The sequence below is a fragment of the Myotis daubentonii genome, chromosome 4, assembly GCF_963259705.1.
Source record: "Myotis daubentonii chromosome 4, mMyoDau2.1, whole genome shotgun sequence".
NCBI classification, from domain to species: domain Eukaryota; kingdom Metazoa; phylum Chordata; class Mammalia; order Chiroptera; family Vespertilionidae; genus Myotis; species Myotis daubentonii.
Window position 1 is genome coordinate 10,273,452 of NC_081843.1, and position 18,537 is coordinate 10,291,988.

The 18,537-nt window shown below is 60.1% G+C and overlaps 3 protein-coding genes across 8 annotated transcripts; all 3 read left to right on the forward strand.

Moving 5' to 3' along the window:
- The first annotated feature begins 505 nt into the window (after positions 1-505).
- MAZ (MYC associated zinc finger protein) lies at positions 506-5,561 on the forward strand. 5 transcript variants are annotated; one of them, XM_059692317.1, is made up of 7 exons: positions 506-652; positions 1,252-1,338; positions 1,422-2,278; positions 2,692-2,755; positions 3,023-3,194; positions 3,996-4,220; positions 4,512-4,645. In XM_059692317.1, the coding sequence occupies exons 1-6, from the start codon at positions 617-619 to the stop codon at positions 4,196-4,198; spliced, it is 1,419 nt and encodes a 472-aa protein (XP_059548300.1). In that variant the 5' UTR covers positions 506-616; the 3' UTR covers positions 4,199-4,220; positions 4,512-4,645. The 5 variants fall into 5 exon arrangements, with proteins under 5 accessions (XP_059548300.1, XP_059548301.1, XP_059548302.1 ...); XM_059692318.1 differs by lacking the exon at positions 3,996-4,220 and having other exon boundaries at positions 508-652; positions 4,512-5,561; XM_059692315.1 differs by lacking the exon at positions 506-652 and having other exon boundaries at positions 844-1,338.
- Positions 5,562-6,460: 899 nt separating this feature from the next.
- PRRT2 (proline rich transmembrane protein 2) lies at positions 6,461-10,123 on the forward strand. 2 transcript variants are annotated; one of them, XM_059692321.1, is made up of 4 exons: positions 6,461-6,630; positions 7,295-8,238; positions 8,586-8,718; positions 8,903-10,123. In XM_059692321.1, the coding sequence occupies exons 2-4, from the start codon at positions 7,360-7,362 to the stop codon at positions 8,911-8,913; spliced, it is 1,023 nt and encodes a 340-aa protein (XP_059548304.1). In that variant the 5' UTR covers positions 6,461-6,630; positions 7,295-7,359; the 3' UTR covers positions 8,914-10,123. The 2 variants fall into 2 exon arrangements, with proteins under 2 accessions (XP_059548304.1, XP_059548305.1); XM_059692322.1 differs by lacking the exon at positions 6,461-6,630 and adding an exon at positions 6,676-6,907.
- Positions 10,124-10,267: 144 nt separating this feature from the next.
- On the forward strand, positions 10,268-12,953 carry PAGR1 (PAXIP1 associated glutamate rich protein 1). The gene is made up of 3 exons (XM_059692323.1): positions 10,268-11,152; positions 11,292-11,374; positions 12,502-12,953. The coding sequence occupies exons 1-3, from the start codon at positions 10,671-10,673 to the stop codon at positions 12,699-12,701; spliced, it is 765 nt and encodes a 254-aa protein (XP_059548306.1). The 5' UTR covers positions 10,268-10,670; the 3' UTR covers positions 12,702-12,953.
- Positions 12,954-18,537: the final 5,584 nt, after the last annotated feature.

Sequence of the window (18,537 nt, forward strand, 5' to 3'; positions counted from 1 at the left end):
ACTACTGGAGCGGGAAGGGACGGTGGCCCGTTGGAAACAAAAAGCTGAAGCCACAGCCTGAGGACAACAACCGTTAGGCGGGCGCGCGCTTTGAGTTGAGCTCCGCCCTATCCGTGCCCCTGGCGCGCGCTCCCCTTTCCGCCCGCTCCTCGACAGCGGTTTTGTGCGCGTGCGCGCGAAATAACGGCCGCAGCCGGCGGAGGGGGGGTAAAATCTTTTAAGTGGGGGGAGAGAAGCCACCGTCTCCCGCGCGCCCACCACCTGCGCCGTCACCAGCCAATCAGCGGCCGTCTCAGGGGTCTCGCGCTGGGGACGACTCCGGCTGCTGGGCGGCTCCCGCAGTCCCTCCTCCCCGCCAGAGTCCCTCTCCTCCCTCCCCCTCCCGCTGGCCTCGCGCGCGCTCGAGCTCGCGCCCGCTCCAGCCTCTTGTGTGTCCTCGCGCCCCCCGCCCGCCCTCCCCGCGCGCAGTGTGCTCCGCTCCCCCACCCTCCTCCTCCTTTCCCCCTCCCGCCGGCCCCGCGCACCACCTCCCAGGGTTCCCCCTCCCCCACGGCCGCCTCCTCCTCCTCCTCCCGCCCCAGGGTGAGCACGAGCCACCTCCCTCCCTCCCTCCGCCATGGATCCCGGCAACTGGAGCAGCTTCATCTTCCAGGTAACAACCCCCTCCCCCCGCCCCCACCCCCCCTTCCCACACCCCCTCCCGCCCGCCCTCCCTCCCGTCCCACCCCCCCTCCGCGCGCCCGGTGCGCGCGCAGCTGTCCCCCTCCCTCCCTCGCGCCCTCCCCCGCCCTCCCCGAGGCGCCGGCTGGGCGCGCGCGTGGCGGGGGCCGAGGCTGCTCCTTCGCTCCCCCCACCCCGCCCCACCAGGCTCCAACCGCCGCCGCTGCCGCCTGGGCCCCCGCCCCCGGTCCTTGGCCCCGCGGGGCCTCCCGCCCCCACCATCACTGCTGCGCTCCGTGGCCCGCCAGGCGCCCTCCTTCCCTCCCTCCCGCCGGCCGGGGTGCGCGGGCGGCGGGGCGGCCCTCGGGCCATGCGTTCGGTGCGGCCCAGCCCGGCCGGCTGGGGGCGGCGCCCCGAGCCCAGGCCCCACGCGGCCCGCGCCCCCGGCCCCCGCTGAGCCCCAGGGACCCCGCCGTGGCCGAGGCCATGTTCCCCGTGTTCCCTTGCACGCTGCTGGCCCCCCCCTTCCCCGTGCTGGGCCTGGACTCCCGGGGGGTGGGCGGCCTCATGAACTCCTTCCCGCCACCTCAGGGTCACGCCCAGAACCCCCTGCAGGTCGGGGCTGAGCTCCAGTCCCGCTTCTTTGCCTCCCAGGGCTGCGCCCAGAGTCCATTCCAGGTGAGTAGGGGCCGGCAGTGCCGGGCCAGGCTGGGAGGGCGCCAACCCTCGGCCGCGGCCTACATGGTGTCTTGTCTCCGCAGGCCGCGCCGGCGCCCCCGCCCACGCCCCAGGCCCCGACGGCCGAGCCCCTCCAGGTGGACTTGCTCCCGGTTCTCGCCGCCGCCCAGGAGTCCGCCGCCGCCGCCGCTGCCGCCGCCGCTGCAGCCGCTGCCGCCGCTGTTGCTGCAGCGCCTCCAGCCCCGGCCGCCGCTTCCACAGTGGACACAGCGGCTCTGAAGCAGCCGCCCGCACCCCCTCCGCCGGCCCCGCCGGTGTCTGCGACCGCTGCCGAGGCTGCGCCCCCTGTTTCTGCCGCCACCATCGCCGCAGCCGCAGCCACCGCCGTCGTATCCCCAACCTCGACGGTCGCCGTGGCCTCGGTTGCATCTGCCTTGGAGAAGAAGACAAAGAGCAAGGGGCCCTACATCTGCGCCCTGTGCGCCAAGGAGTTCAAGAACGGCTACAACCTCCGGAGGCACGAGGCCATCCACACGGGAGCCAAGGCCGGCCGGGTGCCTTCGGGTGCTATGAAGATGCCCACCATGGTGCCCCTGAGCCTGCTGAGCGTGCCCCAGCTGAGCGGAGCCGGCGGAGGAGGGGGAGAGGCGGGTGCAGGCGGTGGAGCGGCTGCCGTGGCAGCCGGTGGTGTAGTGACCACGACCGCCTCGGGAAAGCGCATCCGGAAGAACCACGCCTGTGAGATGTGCGGCAAGGCCTTCCGCGACGTCTACCACCTGAACCGACACAAGCTGTCGCACTCCGACGAGAAGCCCTACCAGTGCCCTGTGTGCCAACAGCGCTTCAAGCGCAAGGACCGCATGAGCTACCACGTGCGCTCACATGACGGCGCTGTGCACAAGCCCTACAACTGCTCCCACTGTGGCAAGAGCTTCTCCCGGTGTGCACGGGGCCCGGTGTGCACGGGGCCCAGGCCTTGGCCGCTCACTAGGCCGTGGGGCGGGAGGGACCGCGATGGAGGTGGCCTGGCCTTGGCTGGCGGGGAGGGAGGAGGTTTCTGAGGCTGGGGACTGGGAGCCACTCCCAGGGAGGAGGGGGAAGAGCCTCTCTGGGTTACCAGGGAGCAGGGGGTGGTACTTAGCAAAGGGGGTGGGTCTTAGGATTGTTGGAAAGCGTGGCGTGGACGAGGCAGGCAGCCCTGCTCCAGGGGAGGGGTTTCCTGCCCAGCTAGGACTCTGGTGCCGGGCTTGGGAGGAAATGCAGGGACCTGGGCAAGGGCTCCTGTGCTAGGTTAGGCGGACGTGGGGGCGTCTCTACAGCACAGGGCCTAACCCCTCCCCACCGTGTCCCCAGGCCGGACCACCTCAACAGTCACGTCAGACAAGTGCACTCAACAGAACGGCCCTTCAAATGCGAGGTAGGAGGCCCTCTTCCTGTCTCGGTTTTCATGATTTTGATCCTCATTGTAGTTGTCTGAGTTCAGCCTCTCAGACCCCCTTTTTCTCTCTTTTTGCTTTTTCACTCCATTTTCTCATCCCTTCTTCAAGGCCTCATCGTCTCACTCCCATTTCCTACAGATCAAAGATCCCCAAGGCCCTGATTCCTTTAACCTCTTGTTCCCCTCTCCCCACTCCCTGAAGCTTTAACTCTCCTGACACCCCCCACACCCCTCCCCCTTCCCCAGAAATGTGAGGCAGCTTTTGCTACGAAGGATCGACTGAGGGCGCACACAGTACGACATGAAGAGAAGGTGCCATGTCACGTATGTGGCAAGATGCTGAGCTCGGCTTATATTTCGGACCACATGAAGGTGCACAGCCAGGGCCCTCACCATGTCTGTGAGCTCTGCAACAAAGGTACATGCTGAGGGATGCTGGGAGGGCCAGGGACAATGGGGGGGGGGCGGGCAGAGCCAGAGGCCCTTTCACAGATGGGAGTTAAAGGTGCTGTGACAACTCGTGGCATCTAGAGCCGCCAGGAAGCAAATGAAGCAACACTGGGCCCAAGGCACGTCATAAGTTCTAAGAGGTCGTGGCTGGCAGAGATGGTCTACTGGAAAGAGTCAGCTTGTGGGTGTGCGAGGGGAGAATGGGCATGGGACATGGCTATTTGGGGAAGGGATGGTCAAGAGGGCCAGTGCCCAAGGGTTGAGAGACAAGGTTTCAGCTGTGCAGCCAGTTTCTCATCTTCGGCTCCTGCGACAAGCGGAGTGCTTTAGCAGGAGTTTAACAAGCACGCACCCTGCCCCAGTAGCAGAGAAAGCTGCTTTTAAAAAGATTCGCTTATTCACTGAATAACTGGGCTGAGACTATATGGGGCACTGGAGGGAGGGGACACAGCCGTCTCTACTGAGGGTCAACCCTTCAAGTGGCTAGGAATCAGTGGCCTGTCACCCCAGGAGAGATCCCTCAGCCACAGAGGGTGGGTCCTGGGGACCAATGCCAAGGAGCGGACACTACTCAACTAGGTCCGAAGCTCAGGGCGGGGCTGCGACCTACCAGCCCCAGCAGAGTAGTTGGCCCCAGGTTACCAAGGATGTGGGAGGAGGACAGGGCCATCTGAGGAGAGTGTCCCCAGCCTAGGAGAATAACCCCGTCTCTGGGGTCTCCACCTGGCTGACCCCATCCCCCCATCCCAATCCACCCCCCCCCCCATAGGCTTCACCACGGCAGCATACCTGCGCATCCACGCGGTGAAGGACCATGGGCTCCAGGCCCCGCGGGCTGACCGCATCCTGTGCAAGCTGTGCAGCGTGCACTGCAAGACCCCTGCCCAGCTGGCCGGCCACATGCAGACCCATCTAGGGGGGGCCACCCCCCCTGTCCCGGGAGATGCCCCCCAGCCACAGCCCACCTGCTGAGGGGGACCCCCGCACCCACCAGGCAAGGCGTGGGACATGGCTTGGGGGAGATGGTGTGTGGGGGACAAGGGGGCTCAAGGGGCCCAGTAGGGGATCTCAGGAAGGCCAGGGATGTCCATCTGTCACTCAGGTTAGGGAGACCTCTGGGAACAGAGAGGGCCCTTCAGGAGAACTGGGTAAGGATGCAGGCGAAGCCTCTGGGGACCAAGCAGGAAGTGAGCAACGGCTGTGTCCCAGGGGAGGGAGTCTGGGGCCAGGGGCACGGCTCTTGCCATTCAGATGGCGCTGTGATCTGATGTTTTTCACCATGCAGGTACCGGTGAGGTCTGTCCAATGGCGGCGGCGGCGGCAGCAGCGGCAGCAGCTGCATCAGTGGCAGCCCCTCCCACAGCTGTGGGCTCCCTCTCTGGGGCTGAGGGGGTGCCTGTGAGCTCTCAGCCACTTCCCTCCCAGCCTTGGTGAACTCCTAGTTGGGAGGGGTGGGGGAGAATGGAGGAAAGTCCCTTGGTATCCTTTCCCCCTCCTCTCTTCCCATCAACTCACTGCTTCCCCCACCACCCAAGGAGCCTCCTGAAGGAAAGGAGGAAGAAATGTTTTCTTAGGGGAATTCACTAGGTTTTAACGATTTGTTTCTCCTGCTCCTCTTCTCCCTATCAGACCTGCCCCCACACACACCTGTCCCCTTGGTTGTGTTCAAGCCCCCTGGACAGTGGGCAGGGATGGCAGAGGACAGGAGCGGCCACTGCCTTCACCCCTCTCCTCTCTGACCCCCTGCCCTGCCCTTCCAGGGATTGTGAGCCTCCTCCCTTGGTGGTCCTTGCTCTCCTTCCAGTCCCCCCTGCTGTCTGCTGCCCCTCCCTGGGGAGTTGGTGCTTTTTTTTTTTCCAGGGGGAGGGAGGAGAGAAAGGAGGGGAATCAAAGCTTCTGTCCTAGAGAGGGGAAAGGTGAGATGGAGAAGGGGCAGAAGCAGGGAAGGCAAAGGTCTGTACCTTCGTGAGGCAGGGTTGTTTAGGGCCAGCCCTAAGCATACTCCTTAAGGATCTGTCAGGGGAGAACAAGTCAAGGGGAGCAGAAGGAGCTACATGGGCCGGAGGCAGGACAAGATATGGAACTTTAGGCGGCCAGGGTAAATGGGGAGGTCCAGGACTAGAGGTGCTGCCTGGGGGTGGAGGAAGGCAGCTGCAGTGTCTCCCCCTTTCCTCTTCCACCCCAGCTCCAGCCCTGGCCTTTTCATCCCTCTCCCCCAAGATAGAAGCTGTGGCCCTGGCCATGTCATCGTGTTCCTGTGTTCCCTGCATGTTCCCTACCCTTCACCCCCTCCTCGGCGTGGATCCCATTACAATAAATTTTAAATAAAAACTTGGCTCTGGCTTGAATGAATTGCTCTCACCAAAGTCCCTGTCGTCGCCCCCCCCCCTCCCCCAAGGGGTTTCTTGGGGCTGCTATGGTCGCAGCCTTGTCCTGCCTTCTGCAGCTCTGGCTCCTCCCTCCCAGAGGTGGGAGTGGGAGGTACCCAATCTGGACAGGCCCAGAATAGCCCCTATGGCAGGTTTGAAGAGGCTTGGGTTAGAAACCCAAACAGTTCCTAGAACCCAGCCAAATACTAACGTCCCTAAGGCCCTGAGGAGATGGCGGGTGATGTAGCTGCAGAAAGGCTGGGAGGTCTGCACCCTAGGACTGCGAGCAGTGAGGTTGGGAAGGAAAACCACTTGCCCCTTTGATTGTTGCCATGGTCCACCCTGTCTTCACTGGGACTCTGCCCCAGCCCCTTCCTACTGTTCAGACACCCCTGCGGCCTCTGCCCTGCCCCCTGGTAATTCCCTCCCAGGCCTGGCTTTCCTTTCCAGGGACCCCTGAGCCTTCCAGTACCAATTTCTGCGGCAGAGGGACTCTGCAGACTCTCTTCTCTTGAAACCCCACCCTGCAGCCTCCCCCAGTTTTGCCTCATCTCCCCTCCCCTCTACGCTCGGAGGGGTGCGTTCACCCAGTATTGCCTCTCACCCTGGACCTGCCTCCGCTGATCCCTCTCGGTTTCACCCAACCCCCTGCCTGTGCCAGGAACCCCGGTGACCGTTGGCGGGAGGGGCCCGGGACTGGGGAAAGGGGTACCCCAGGAGGTGCGCGTGGGAAGCAGCAGGGAGCTGGCGCGAGTGGTCCCCCAGCCGGTTGCCTGGGTAACACGGGCCTGGCACGCGTGGCTCCCTTGGGCGGGCCTGGAGGGGCGGGGGCAGCGCGTGCGGCAGCGGAGCCGAGCGCAGGGGAGGGGACGGGAGAGGAGGGGAAGAGCAGAGCGACCTGAGAGGAGGGGATGAGCAGAGCGGAGGGAAGACCCGCCGCCGCCTCCCTCCCTCGCTCGCGCGCTGACTCGCTCCCTCCCGGGCTGCGGCTGCAGCGGCGGCAGCGGCGGGAGCAGTCTGGAGGCCGGCGTTGAGGTGAGACGGATGGACTGAGGCTGCGGGTAGGAGCGGACAGACTGCAGAGGCCGGGGAGGGCTGCACCGCACAGGAATAGGGCGCATGGCCTCTTGGCTGGTGGTGCAAGGCGCGCCAAGCCAAAGGAAGGAGGCGCCGGGGGCACCCCGGGGACAAGGGAATCCCTGGGAGAGGGGGTGAGAAGGGGCTCAGAGGAGATGCCCGGGACCCTCAGGGAGGAGCGGGGGCATCTGCGCCCCAAACACGCAACAAGAAAACCGCACCCACTGGCGCCCAGGTAGGGGAGGACGCGGGAGTGGAATGTGAGTGTGGGCCCTCTGCCTGTCGGAGTGTATGGGTGTCTGCACAGCTTGATGTTGAGGTGCTGGGGCATCTGCTAGGACCTGGGAGGCTGGATCTTGTGGGGGGTGCCCAGGAAAAGACCATGGGGAGGGGCCTGCTTACAAAGGGTTAACCTTGCCAGGGCTCTCCAAGCAGAAGAATTTGAGCAGAGCACTCCTCCCCAGAGACGTCCCACCCCAAGGCAAAGGAAACCCCAACTTTTCTTCCTCTCCCCAGAGGCAGCCCAAGGCTGGCCCCGAGACAGGAGCACAACCCTCTTGGGCTGCAGTGCTGAGAGCTGCCTCTTTCCTCCTCACACCAAGCTCATCTCCTCCTCTTCCAGGATTTGCTGCTGTCTCTTCTGCTCCGTCCTCCCCACAGAGGCCCTCTCCTCTCTCCCATCACAAGATGGCAGCCAGCAGCTCTGAAGTCTCTGAGATAAAGGGGATAGAGGAGGGTCCCCAGACCCAGGGTGAAAGGCCTGGCCATTCTGAGGCTGGAACTGGCCCTCTCCAGGTCCCAGCTGGGGTCCCGGATGAGCCCGAGGCCCTGCAGCCAGGTCCAGGAATCACTGTGGACCCTGTGGACTCAGAGCCCAAGGCTGGGCCAGCTCCAGAAATCACAGAGACCCCAACAGGGGCCCCCGACACAGCCCAGGCCAAAGACCTTAGCTCAAGCCCAGGAGGGGAACCACAGGCCAACTCCAGGCCCAAAGAAGTATGCCAAGAGCCAGCCTCCAAGCCAGAAATGAGCAAAGAGGCCACTGCAGACCAGGGGTCGGACCTGGAATCTGCGGGCCTGCGTGAGCCAGCCTCAGAGCCCACACCCCAGCGGGACCTCCAGTCAGGCTCCCAGCCCACTCCCAAGCCAGCCCTGCAGCCGGAGCCCCCTACCCAGGAGGACCCCACCCCTGAGTTCTTGACTGAGAGTGGGGAGGACAAGCAGGAGAATGGGGCAGTCGTTCCCCTGCAGGCTGGGGATGGGGACGAGGGTCCCGCCCCCCAGCCTCACGCATCACCCTCAACAAAAGCCCCCCCAGCCAATGGGGCTCCTCCCCGCGTGCTGCAGCAGCTGGTTGAGGAGGACCGAGTAGGAAGGGCTCACAGTGGGCATCCAGGATCTCCCCGAGGTAGCCTGAGCCGCCACCCCAGCTCCCAGCTAGCAGGATCTGGGGTAGAGGGGGGTGAAGGCACCCAGAAACCTCGCGACTACATCATCCTCGCCATCCTGTCCTGCTTCTGCCCCATGTGGCCTGTCAACATTGTGGCCTTCGCTTATGCCGTTATGGTGAGCCCCCCGAGACCCTGGCCCCAGCCTGCTGTGGCTCCCCACGACCTGCACTGGGACAAAGCCCCAGGAATAGCCTGGCTTTCCCTCTCTGCATGGATCTCGCTTCCAAAGTACCGGGCTTCACCCTCTGAGCCACTACTGCCCCACCCCTTCAGGTGGGAGGGATGGCCAGACAGGTTTCCACAACCTTGCTGACCTATGCCCTCCTCCCTCTGTCTCTCCATGCCTCCTTCCTCCCTAACCACGGGCTGGCCTGTCTCCTCTGGATGACCTCTCACCTGATCCGTGCTGAGCTGGCTTCTCTCGACCTGGCCATGATGTCCCACTCCTCACCCTAATCTCAGTCCCGGAACAGTCTGCAGCAGGGGGATGTGGATGGGGCCCAGCGTCTGGGTCGAGTGGCGAAGCTCTTAAGCATCGTGGCGCTGGTCGGGGGGGTCCTCATCATCATCGCCTCCTGTGTCATCAACTTAGGCGGTGAGTGGGGGTCTGGGACAGGCTGGGAGGCATGGAAGGGTTGGCAAGGGCAGCTTTACTAACCCCCTGACCCTGCTCTCTCCTGTCTGTCTCCCCTACTTGTCCTTTGTCTCTCCTTGTCTCCCCCACCCCACCCCACCCACTGTCTCTTTCTCTGTCTGTCCCGCCCTCTCCTCTTCCACAGTGTATAAGTGAGGGGCTCTGCCCTGCATTCCAAGACTTTTCTTCCTGTTGGGAGCTGTCTTGGGCCCATCCTCCCCTGCTCCCCTGCCGGGAGCCCAATCGATGGCCCAGGCCCGCACCCATAGGGACCAAGGGAGCCTGAGCAGCCTTGTTTACAGCTTCTTTCCTGGTCCTGCATCTTGCCAGGCTCCTCCGCCAACCGAAGGCCTCTCTTCTCCCTGCACTGTTTCCAGTCTCCCTGCACTTCTGCCTGCAGCCAGTCCAGCCTCTCAGCCTCTCAGCCTCTCTATCCCTGCACTTCTGGAAACCTCCCTCGACATCTCCCAAACTCTCAGCCTCCCTGCATTTCTCCCATCTTGCACTTCTTCAAACCTCCCAAATTACCTGCACTTCAAACCTGGTCTCCACCCCCGACTTTCATTGTCCTGCCATCTTCCCCCATTCCTTTATTCCTCCTCTCCTGTATCACCTCTCCGTCCCTCTCCACACCCTCTTCCCTGTTCCTCTTCCTGCCTCATCTCCCCTCAGCATCCTTTCCTCCCCTAAGGATCCTCTCCTCTGGTTTTTCTGCTGTCACTGATTATTCTGCAAAAACTCCAGCACTTAGAGCAGGCTGGGAAAGGGCAGCAATGTCTGGGAGAGGACCCTGTAGCCCAGGGCTGTTCTCTGCTGGGACGACCCAGGTCCCAGAGCTGGGACCGGGGTCGCAGAGCTGGCCGGTCGGGGGGTCCCCTGGGGACTTGTGCAGGCGAGGTGAGCGCAGTTCAAACACCCGGGAGGAGGGAGGTGCAGCTATTGCCCCGCCCCGGTCGGCCCTAATTTACTGACCTGCCCCACCGGGGCTTTTAAACCCGGTCGGCAGGTGTCTTCAAGGCAAAGACTGGGGTGACTCACGTGCTTCGTAACGAAAGAACCCCCAAATAGGACCAAAGCTACAGCCTCAAGGAGCGAGGGAGGGACGGGGCGCCGTATAATGATTTTCTAAGAGGAGGGAAGTGTGTTGCACGCGACATTCCGCTAGGGAGGCAGACACCGAGCTACAACGCGGTTTGGAGTTAGCGGGTTTTTTGTTTTCTGAAAAAAAGAAAAGAAAAAAGAAAAAAAAAACCTAAAAAACTAAAAGTCTACCAAAAAAAAAAAGGATACATTAAACTAATTCTCCCTTTTTGTATGCCGGATGCTGCATGAGTCTGAAACACCAATAAACGGAGACTGCATGAAACTCGCTTCCGGCCTCAGTTGGTCCGCCACCCGGTGCGCAAGCACTGCCCCGCGGGGGGCGAACCTCCCGGGTAGCGCGCCCGCCCCGCGCCCCGCACCGCGCCGACGGCCATCTTTCCTGCGGGCGCAGCCTGCGCCCGGCGCCGCCTGCGCATGTGCGAGCTCCCCGCTTCCCTCCCCGAGTCGCTTCCCTGGCGGCGCCCGCCGCGCCGTCTCTGCGCCTGCGCCCTGCGCCCCTGCGCAGCCCGCGGCGGGCCGAGCTCCAGGTGCGTACGGCGGCGGCGGGCCGGCGAGGAGAGCGGCCCGGCCGGGCAGTGGGTCCTGCCGTAGCCGGGGACACGGAGCACCGGACCCCAGTCCGTGGGCGGGGTCCCTGCCGGAAGCTGAGCGCCCCCTCCCGGGGACCGGCGGTCTGGTCGCGGGGATCGCTGCTGGAGCCCGATTGGTTGGAGAGCCAGCCTTAGGGACACCCCTCCCCCGGGGACCGGGGCCCCCGGCGGAGGACTCCCGCCTCCCCTGTCATCCCAGGGTCCCTTCCTTAGTGGCTTATGTCCCTTGTCCGGGGCCATGGAGACATTGTGGCCACCACGGCGGCGCCTCTGTCCGAAGAAGGGGAGGTGACCTCCGGCCTCCAGGCTCTGGCCGTGGGAGACACCGCAGGCCCTTCGGCTGCGGCCGGTAGAGCCGAGGAAGAGGGGGAAGGAGGCCGGGAGGAGGCCGAGCGCGAGGGGTCTGGGGTCGAGGAGCTGCCGGGAGAAGCCCCGGGCGCCGAGGGGGAGGAGCGTGCCCAGGCCGACGCCGAGGACTGGTGCGTGCCCTGCAGCGATGAGGAGGTGGAGCTGCCCGCCGATGGGCAGTCCTGGCGGCCGCCCCCCTCCGAAATCCAGCGGCTCTATGAACTGCTGGCCGCCCAGGGCACCCTGGAGCTGCAGGCGGAGATCCTGCCCCGCCGGCCGCCCACTCCCGAGGCTCAGAGTGAAGAGGAGAGATCCGACGAGGAGCCCGAGGCCCAAGAGGAGAAAGAGGAAAAGTGAGGCCGAGGAGGGACTAGCGAGGGGAGGTGGGACTCAGGAGCAGGCAAAACGGAGGGAGGGAAGAGAGCGGGAGAGACAGCTGGCAGGCGGGCGGAGCACCACCCTCACCCTTCACTCCTTGCCCACCTGTCCCAGGCCGCACGTGCCCACAGAATTTGACTTCGATGATGAGCCGATGACACCCAAGGACTCCCTGATTGACCGGAGACGCACTCCAGGTACTGACAGCAGGGAGGGGGTGGGGGAGGTGAAGGGCTTCTGCTCCCACTAACCCAGAAAGTGACTCTCCAAGAGGCCGTTGTCTGGTGTCTTGGTTGTTCTACAACTTGCTGCTGCAGGGGAGCGCGTTCACACAGGGGCGCCATCTTTTCAGCTTAAGCCAGTGGTTCTCAACCTTGGCTGCACATGAGAATCACCTGGGAATCTTTTTAAAATCCTGATTTCTGGGCCTCATCCTCCGAAAATTCTGTTTCTTTGTTATGGGGTGGGGCCACAACATTGGTAACAAAGAAACAGAATTTCCGGAGGATGAGGCCCAGAAATCAGGATTTTAAAAAGCTTCCCAGTGATTCTAACGTGCAGCCCAGGTTGAGAACCACTGGCTTAAACCCATAACCCTATATTCCTTTAAGAGAATTCCACAGGTAATTCTATCATGGCTCCCATTTCCTTTCTCTCCATTCTCCCCAGAAGTCCAGGTCTTCCCGGTCATTCATTATTATCTAGGTTCACACCCATATCCCCCTGTGTATGTCTCCTAACCTGACCCAGTTTTCACCCTTATGCCTTCCTAGAATTTACCTGTAGAGCCATTCCTGATTTCTCTTTCTCTTACTCCAACATTCAAGCCAGCAGCAGCAAGTCCAGTAGCTCTGCCTCCACAACATTTCCAAGTTCATCTGCAACTTTCAACACCATCCGCTCATCCCAGCCACCATCTCGTCTGAGTTGCAATAGCACCTTACTGATCTTTCTGCCTCCAATCTCAGTGACTAGAATGATCCTTTTAGAACATAAATCATGTCACTTCTCCGTCTAAAATCCTCCAAAGGTTTCCATTGCTGGGGAGAGAGGGGAGAGCATGTTGAGAGCGTATCCAACCCCCACCAAGGCTTCCAAAGGCATTTCCATTTAAAATAAGATCCAAACCCCTTTTCATGGCCTCCACCTCATTTCTTTGGCCTCATCTTTCATGTCTCCCCAGCTCTCAACACTCTTTGGACAGACCTCCCTGTTTCTATCCTGGGGCCTTTGCACTGCTCTCCACTGCCCGAGGTGGTCTTCCCTGGTGATCCCCAAGCGCATGGCCTCACCCCCTCCACGTTTCTCACCTTCCCTTCTCCAGGAAGCTCAGCCCGGAGCCAGAAACGGGAAGCCCGCCTGGACAAAGTCCTCTCAGACATGAAGCGACACAAGAAGCTGGAGGAGCAGATCCTTCGTACTGGCAGGGACCTGTTCAGCCTGGACTCAGGGGACCCCAGCCCCACCAGCCCCCCACTGCGGTCCTCAGGGAGTAGTCTCTTCCCCCGGCAGCGGAAATACTGACTGTGCTGTCTTAGGCTGCAGTGTGTGTGCCTGCTGGGGCCTTGGCCTGCCTTCCCTAACCCTGGATGCTGGGGAACGTGGAGAGAGGAGGGAAACTCCAAGCCCCAACACAGCACCCTGCCAGTGAGAGGGCATGTGTGTGTGTATGTTTTCTGTTGAATCTGTTTGGAGACCTGGCCTGAAATTTCTGAATCTAAAATAAAAAATACAAAGTCATCCTCTCTTAGAAGAGGGGCTGCAGCTGGAGCCTAACAGTTGGGAAGGCATCATTGTCCTCAGCCAGGTTGGGAAGTTAGCGGTGAACTCCTCCACACCTGTCTTCAGTCCTCTGACCTTGCCCAGCGAGGCCAGCTGGTTCTGCGGCAGGAATTCCCGAGTGTAAAATGAGCTGCAGTGCCTGCAGCTGCGGGGAAAGCCGCCCAGAGGCGACAAGGAGCAGCAGCTGCAAGGGCCCTTTAAATGCCTAAGCCCCACCCTGAGCCTGCCCTGCCCCGCGCTGAGCTACCGGGAAGTGATCCCTGGGGCTGGGTTCCGGCTTTCCCCAGTCTGAAGAGTCCCTGCAGTCAGCCACACTTCTGGATGTGAGTACTGAGTACAGGCCCCAACACCCAGTCAGTGTCGGGCCTGTGTCCCCCGGGGCTCTTTCCAGCCTGTCCTGCCTTTTAGTGCCTTCTGGTAGGGCAGGTCAGACCCTCTGAGGCAGAGTAGGGAGAAGTGGGTGGAGGCTTGGCCTTTAGAGATTTTGTTTTCCTTGTTGGAGTTCTTTTCTGTCTTTTGAAGTAAAAATAGATCAATCTGTCACCTTGCCAACACCCCTCACCTCCAAATTCTCGGGCCTCCCTGACTTCAAGCTCCCACATCAGCAGTGAGGCCAGAGGAAGCGTGAGGGTCCATTCACACCCTCCTGGGATTAGATTGGGCCCTGCTGTATTCGTGGGCCGCCCCCCCGGGGGCCTGGGCTCTGGCCTGTCCCTAGAGTTCTTGGAATGTGATTTGTCCCCATTGAGATGCCTCAACTTTGCCAAATACTGAGGTTTACATACCGTCCTGCTCAGGGCTATGCCCACTGTGGGCTTTGCAGATCACATGAGACGCCATTAGCAGAGCAATCTCGAGGTTTCATCCCAGAAGGAGTGGAGTTGGGTGAGCAAGGCGTGCTCTCTGTGTGAGGGGAGGGGAAACGGGAAGCTCTGGGACCGTAGATTGAAGCATGGAGGGCGGGGAACAGGGGTTGAGACCGATGTCCTGTGTTTTGCTGCCTGCCTGGTGGACCCCAGGCTTATGGGGGAAAGGTTGGCTGTCGCGAGGGGTGCCAACTGACTCCCTGGGAACGCCTGCCTGTTTCTCCCCTTGGCACGCAGGGCACCCAGCCTGCCCTGGAGTGGTGCTTCCTGGGCAGGGCACTCTCCAAAGCCATGAGCAGGCAGGGCAGCCACCTGGAATACCTCGGGCCTCCTTGTTGGGTGCTGCCCTCTCAGGTGGCAGAGAATGCTCACCTTTGAACTGCCATTGGCACTATTCCCGGGGAGCACCCAGCCCCACCCAAGCCCTTGTTCTGGGTCTTATTGACATTTGTGCCTGAGAAGCCCAGCTGCCTCCTGGTGGGGGCTCTGCAGTCCAGGCACCTGGGGTGGAACTCTGGCTTCGGCCTTTGACCATTCTGTGATCCTCAGCAAGTTCCTTAGCTTCCAGGTTCTTGCGAGGAGTAAAGGAGTTAATTAAAGGTACTTCACGCCATGCCTGACACAGATTAAGTTCTTAATAATGAATGATGGGAGCTGTTATTCAGGGGAACTTGCCGATGGTACAAGTTCCAGAGTCTCCCGGGAACCTCTGCCTGTTGGGTCTGGGGTGAGACCTGGGAGCACTAGCAGCTGAGTCCTCCGACGGCAAGTTTAGAAAACATTGACCTGGACCAGGGGTTCTGAAGCCGGTTCCTGGGTCGCTCCTAATCTAGGCGACCCTTACCTTCAGTGATTGGCATTCACTGGCAGCATGCGGAGGGCGATGGAGGTAGGACAAGAGGCACCTGAGCTGCTGCTCCCCCCACAAAGTGGCCTAGCTGGGCTGGAGCTCAGAAAGGTTTCCTAGGAAGAAAAGTCCCTAAAGTTCTGCTGCTAAATGGTTTACGTGAGACAAATCCTCCAGAATTTCCGCTGTCGTCCCCTAGAGCGGGAAGTAATCCCCTAAGCCAGGAAGCGGTCTGGGAGAGAGGTGCCTGAGTGTGCCTGATTCTCCAACGAAGACTAGAACGTCGAAATTTGGTGAAGGAAACTGGGAAGATGAGCGCCTGTTTGGGCTGCACTTCACGTGCAATTGTCTAAGCTTGATAGAGGTGATGGTGGCGAGGCTGAATCACGGCCTCACTGCCAGCTGCAGGCCTGCTGGACCCAGAGCCCAGGCCTTAGGATTGGGGGGCTTGTGTTGGCTAGGGGCTACTTGGCCTGGGGGTGAGGGGCTGGGGGCTACTTGGCCTGGGGGTGAGGGGCTGGGGGCTACTTGGCCTGGGGGTGAGGGGCTGGGGGAGAATAAATGAAGCAGTCTGTAATCTGAGCTCATCTTTGTTCTGCTCATACTTTAATGTGAGCCCCAATCATTGGGGTTTAGTTAAGGTGCCAACTAACTCAGCAGCTCTTGGGTGGAGCCCAAGATTCTGCATTTCAGGCTTCCAGGTGAGGCTGCTGCTGCTCACTGCCCACCAGCGTGGCTGGTAACTTGGGCACCTGTTGTTTAAGATTCACTGTCAGCCACTCACGGTTGACCCTGAAGATCTCTGATATGTAGGGACTCCTCGCTCATTAATTACATTTTGCTGTAGCATAAGCTTCCCGTTCAGCGGAGACACAGGTGAACGCTGTCTCTTAACTAGAGGATGAACCCAGCTCCTCCTCACAGGCTGTGTTGTCTCTGCTCATCCACCCATTCCCCGGCCTCTGTGTGAGAGGGGGAGCATGTGGTGCAGCGGGAGCTGCTGGTCTCTGAGATTTGGGTGAAAACTGACTGGTTCTTACAGGAGCCTCATGACACGTAGGGGCATGTGATCAGGCAAACCCGGACATGTGCCCAGAGAGCAGACGAGGGCAGATCTCAGAAGCAGGCACTAAAGGGAGGTCTGGATGGATTTGGGGAGTTGGGGCCAAACCGAAGTCAGGGCAGGGCCTTTCAAAAGTCAACAGACTAGCCATTGTCATTCATATATATATGATTTCAGGGAGGAAGAGAGACGGAGAGAGAGAGAAACATCAATGATGAGAGAGAATCATTGATCAGCTGCCTCCTGCACACCCCACACTGGGGATCGAACCCACAACCCGGGCGTGTGCCCTGACTGGGAACTGAACCGTGACTTGGTTCATAGGTCAATGCTCAACTGAGCCACGCCAACCGGCCCATTTTCTTTTGAGGGCCCTGATGTATTGGAAGTAAAATGCTCTGACTGTACATGTCATCTGGTAAACCACAAAAGTCTAAATCTGAAACTTGTCACAAACATCCTGCCTGAGTCGAACGGTTTCCCCGGATCCCCGAGAGGCCCTCTGTGGAAGCTCACTCCTGGGGAGGGCGAGGGAAAAGGCAAAGCCTGTTCTTGGGCGAACCTGGCAGGGAGGTTAAGAAAAGTCTTGGTACTGAAACGGGTAGTTGGCAAGGGCTTGGCTTCAGAACAAGGCAGGAGCCCAGTTTGATCGGTTGGAAGGATGACTCGCAGCTGAGTCAGGGAGCCGGGCCAGGCTCTCAGCCCCCCTGACTGAGCCCAGCTGGGGTGACAGATGGTGGAGAGGCCTCAGCCATAGCGGGTGGGGATTGGGATCATCAGCAACGAGCCGTTGGAGACTATTTCCAGAGCCTGCTTCCCAGCCTTGCATAACCTAGAGTTCAGATCTTCCCTGCAGGGCCTCGTGCAGCCTGTCCACACCTCCGCCTGCAGCCCTAGCTCTTCCTCTCCCCCACCTGCCTTCCCGGCCAGGCTGCCGCCTGCAGAGAGCCCAGCACTGCAGAGAGCCCAGCACCGGAGCAGCTAGAAAAGGCCTCAGTGGGTGGCCAGACGCCCCTTTCTTTGCAGTTCTGGCCCCACAGCTGGCATGACACAAGACCCGCCACATTCCTGACCAGAAACGGGGAGGGTTGAGGTCGAGGGGCCAGGTGAGATGATGAGTGTCTGGTGTTTGGTCACATGCTCTAATGCAGGGGTCCTCAAACTTTTTAAACAGGGGGCCAGTTCACTGTCCCTCAGACCGTTGGAGGGCCAGACTATAGTTTAAAAAAAAACTGAACAAATTCAGCAAACAGGCAGCGGCTGCAAGAACACCCGGTGGGCCGGATAAATGTTTTTGGCGGGCTGCATGGGGCCTGCGGGCCGTAGTTTGAAGACCCCTGCTCTAATGCCTAGGAAAGTGGCCTCAGGCCAGTCCCTGCCTCATAGACACGGTGCTTCTGAAGGGCCAGGCTCTGTCCCAAGTGCTTTATGATGAACTCAGCCCTCAGAGCTGGGTAAAGGCCCTATCCATTCCCACTTTATTGGCCAGGGAACAGGAATAGGGAAGGCAAGGGACTTGTCCAAGATCACTGATCTAGTAAAGGACGAAGATCCAGGCAGTTCCAGCCCCCGGGGCACATGTGAAGCAATTTCACGTCAGGGAGCAATTTCAGGGATTGGAGCACAGCCGAGCAGGATGGGGCAATAGGAAGGAAAGAGTGAGGAGGGGAACAGAACCCCAAAACAGAACGCCAGCCCTAGTATTTGCAAACACTACCCGACATCAACAGAAGAGGGCGCTCTGGCTTTAGGAAAGCCACTCTCCTACAAGTTAAGGGGAATTCATATAAAAAAGGAGCCACAGAAAAGTACCAAGGTCAAATCCCATACAAAGCTGCCAGATAAAAGAACGAGTAGAATAACATCCCTCTGGTGTGAAAAGTGTACCAGGAAAACGGATCAAAACTGTAACCCCTTTAAAAACGAAGTAAGGTATTAGGAAACAACGCCAGGCATGCAAGCGGCGGGCCGGGATTGTCAGGAAGCGCAGGCAGCCTGAGTCTGCAGCGTTAGTCACACCGTCCTGTGAGGGAGCCACTCCTTCAAGATTCTCGTCGCAAAAGCACCACTAACGTTCTGTGGGGCTCGGAGGACTCGTCCCTATCTGGGACTCGGCTACCTAGAGCTACACTCTCTAATCTGGGATCAACCAGCCACACTTGGCTATTGTTTTTTCAATTACAGTTTATGTTCAGTATTTTGTATTAGTTTCAGATGTATGTACTTGGCTAACCCCTCCCTGCCAAAAAACAAACAAACCCAGCCCACAATATTTTGCATCATATTTGGTACCTTCTCACTTGGGTATGTTAATTAAAGTCTAAAACTTACAGCCCGACTGGTGTGGCTCAGTAGTTGAGCATTGACCTGTGAACCAGGAGGTCACAGTTCCATTCCTGGCCAGGGCACATGCCCAGGTTGCGGGCTCAATCCCCAATGTGGGGTATGCAGGAGGCAGCCAATCAATGATTCTCTCATCATTGATGTTTCTATCTCTCTCTCCCTCTCCCTTCCTCTCTGAAAGCAATAGATATATATGTAAAAACTTCCTCAGTTACACTAGCCATATTTCAAATGTGGTCAGCCCAAAGACAGCACAGATGTAGAATATCTCCATCATTGTAGGATGTCCTATTGGATGCTGCTGAGTTACAGTATTTTGAACAGGAGCCAGGCAGGTGGCGTGAGGGTCCGGGTGGAAGGCAGCAGGGAGTGGCGGGGCCTGTGGTAAGCAGGAAAACCTGTGTCCCACCCAAAGGCACAGCTGCTCCTTGGCTCTAACCAGTTCTGTCTGTGGGAATG

Excerpts from the sequence above, each read along its gene's own strand:
- MAZ (XM_059692315.1), top strand. The coding sequence starts at position 1,147 with ATGTTCCCCGTGTTCCCTTGCACGCTGCTGGCCCCCCCCTTCCCCGTG. Across the intron at positions 1,339-1,421 it reads GCGCCCAGAGTCCATTCCAG|GCCGCGCCGGCGCCCCCGCC; the intron begins GTGAGTAGGGGC and ends TTGTCTCCGCAG. Across the intron at positions 2,279-2,691 it reads TGTGGCAAGAGCTTCTCCCG|GCCGGACCACCTCAACAGTC; the intron begins GTGTGCACGGGG and ends CCGTGTCCCCAG.
- PRRT2 (XM_059692321.1), top strand. The coding sequence starts at position 7,360 with ATGGCAGCCAGCAGCTCTGAAGTCTCTGAGATAAAGGGGATAGAGGAG. Across the intron at positions 8,239-8,585 it reads CCTTCGCTTATGCCGTTATG|TCCCGGAACAGTCTGCAGCA; the intron begins GTGAGCCCCCCG and ends CCCTAATCTCAG.
- PAGR1 (XM_059692323.1), top strand. The coding sequence starts at position 10,671 with ATGTCCCTTGTCCGGGGCCATGGAGACATTGTGGCCACCACGGCGGCG. Across the intron at positions 11,153-11,291 it reads CAAGAGGAGAAAGAGGAAAA|GCCGCACGTGCCCACAGAAT; the intron begins GTGAGGCCGAGG and ends CACCTGTCCCAG. Across the intron at positions 11,375-12,501 it reads TGACCGGAGACGCACTCCAG|GAAGCTCAGCCCGGAGCCAG; the intron begins GTACTGACAGCA and ends TCCCTTCTCCAG.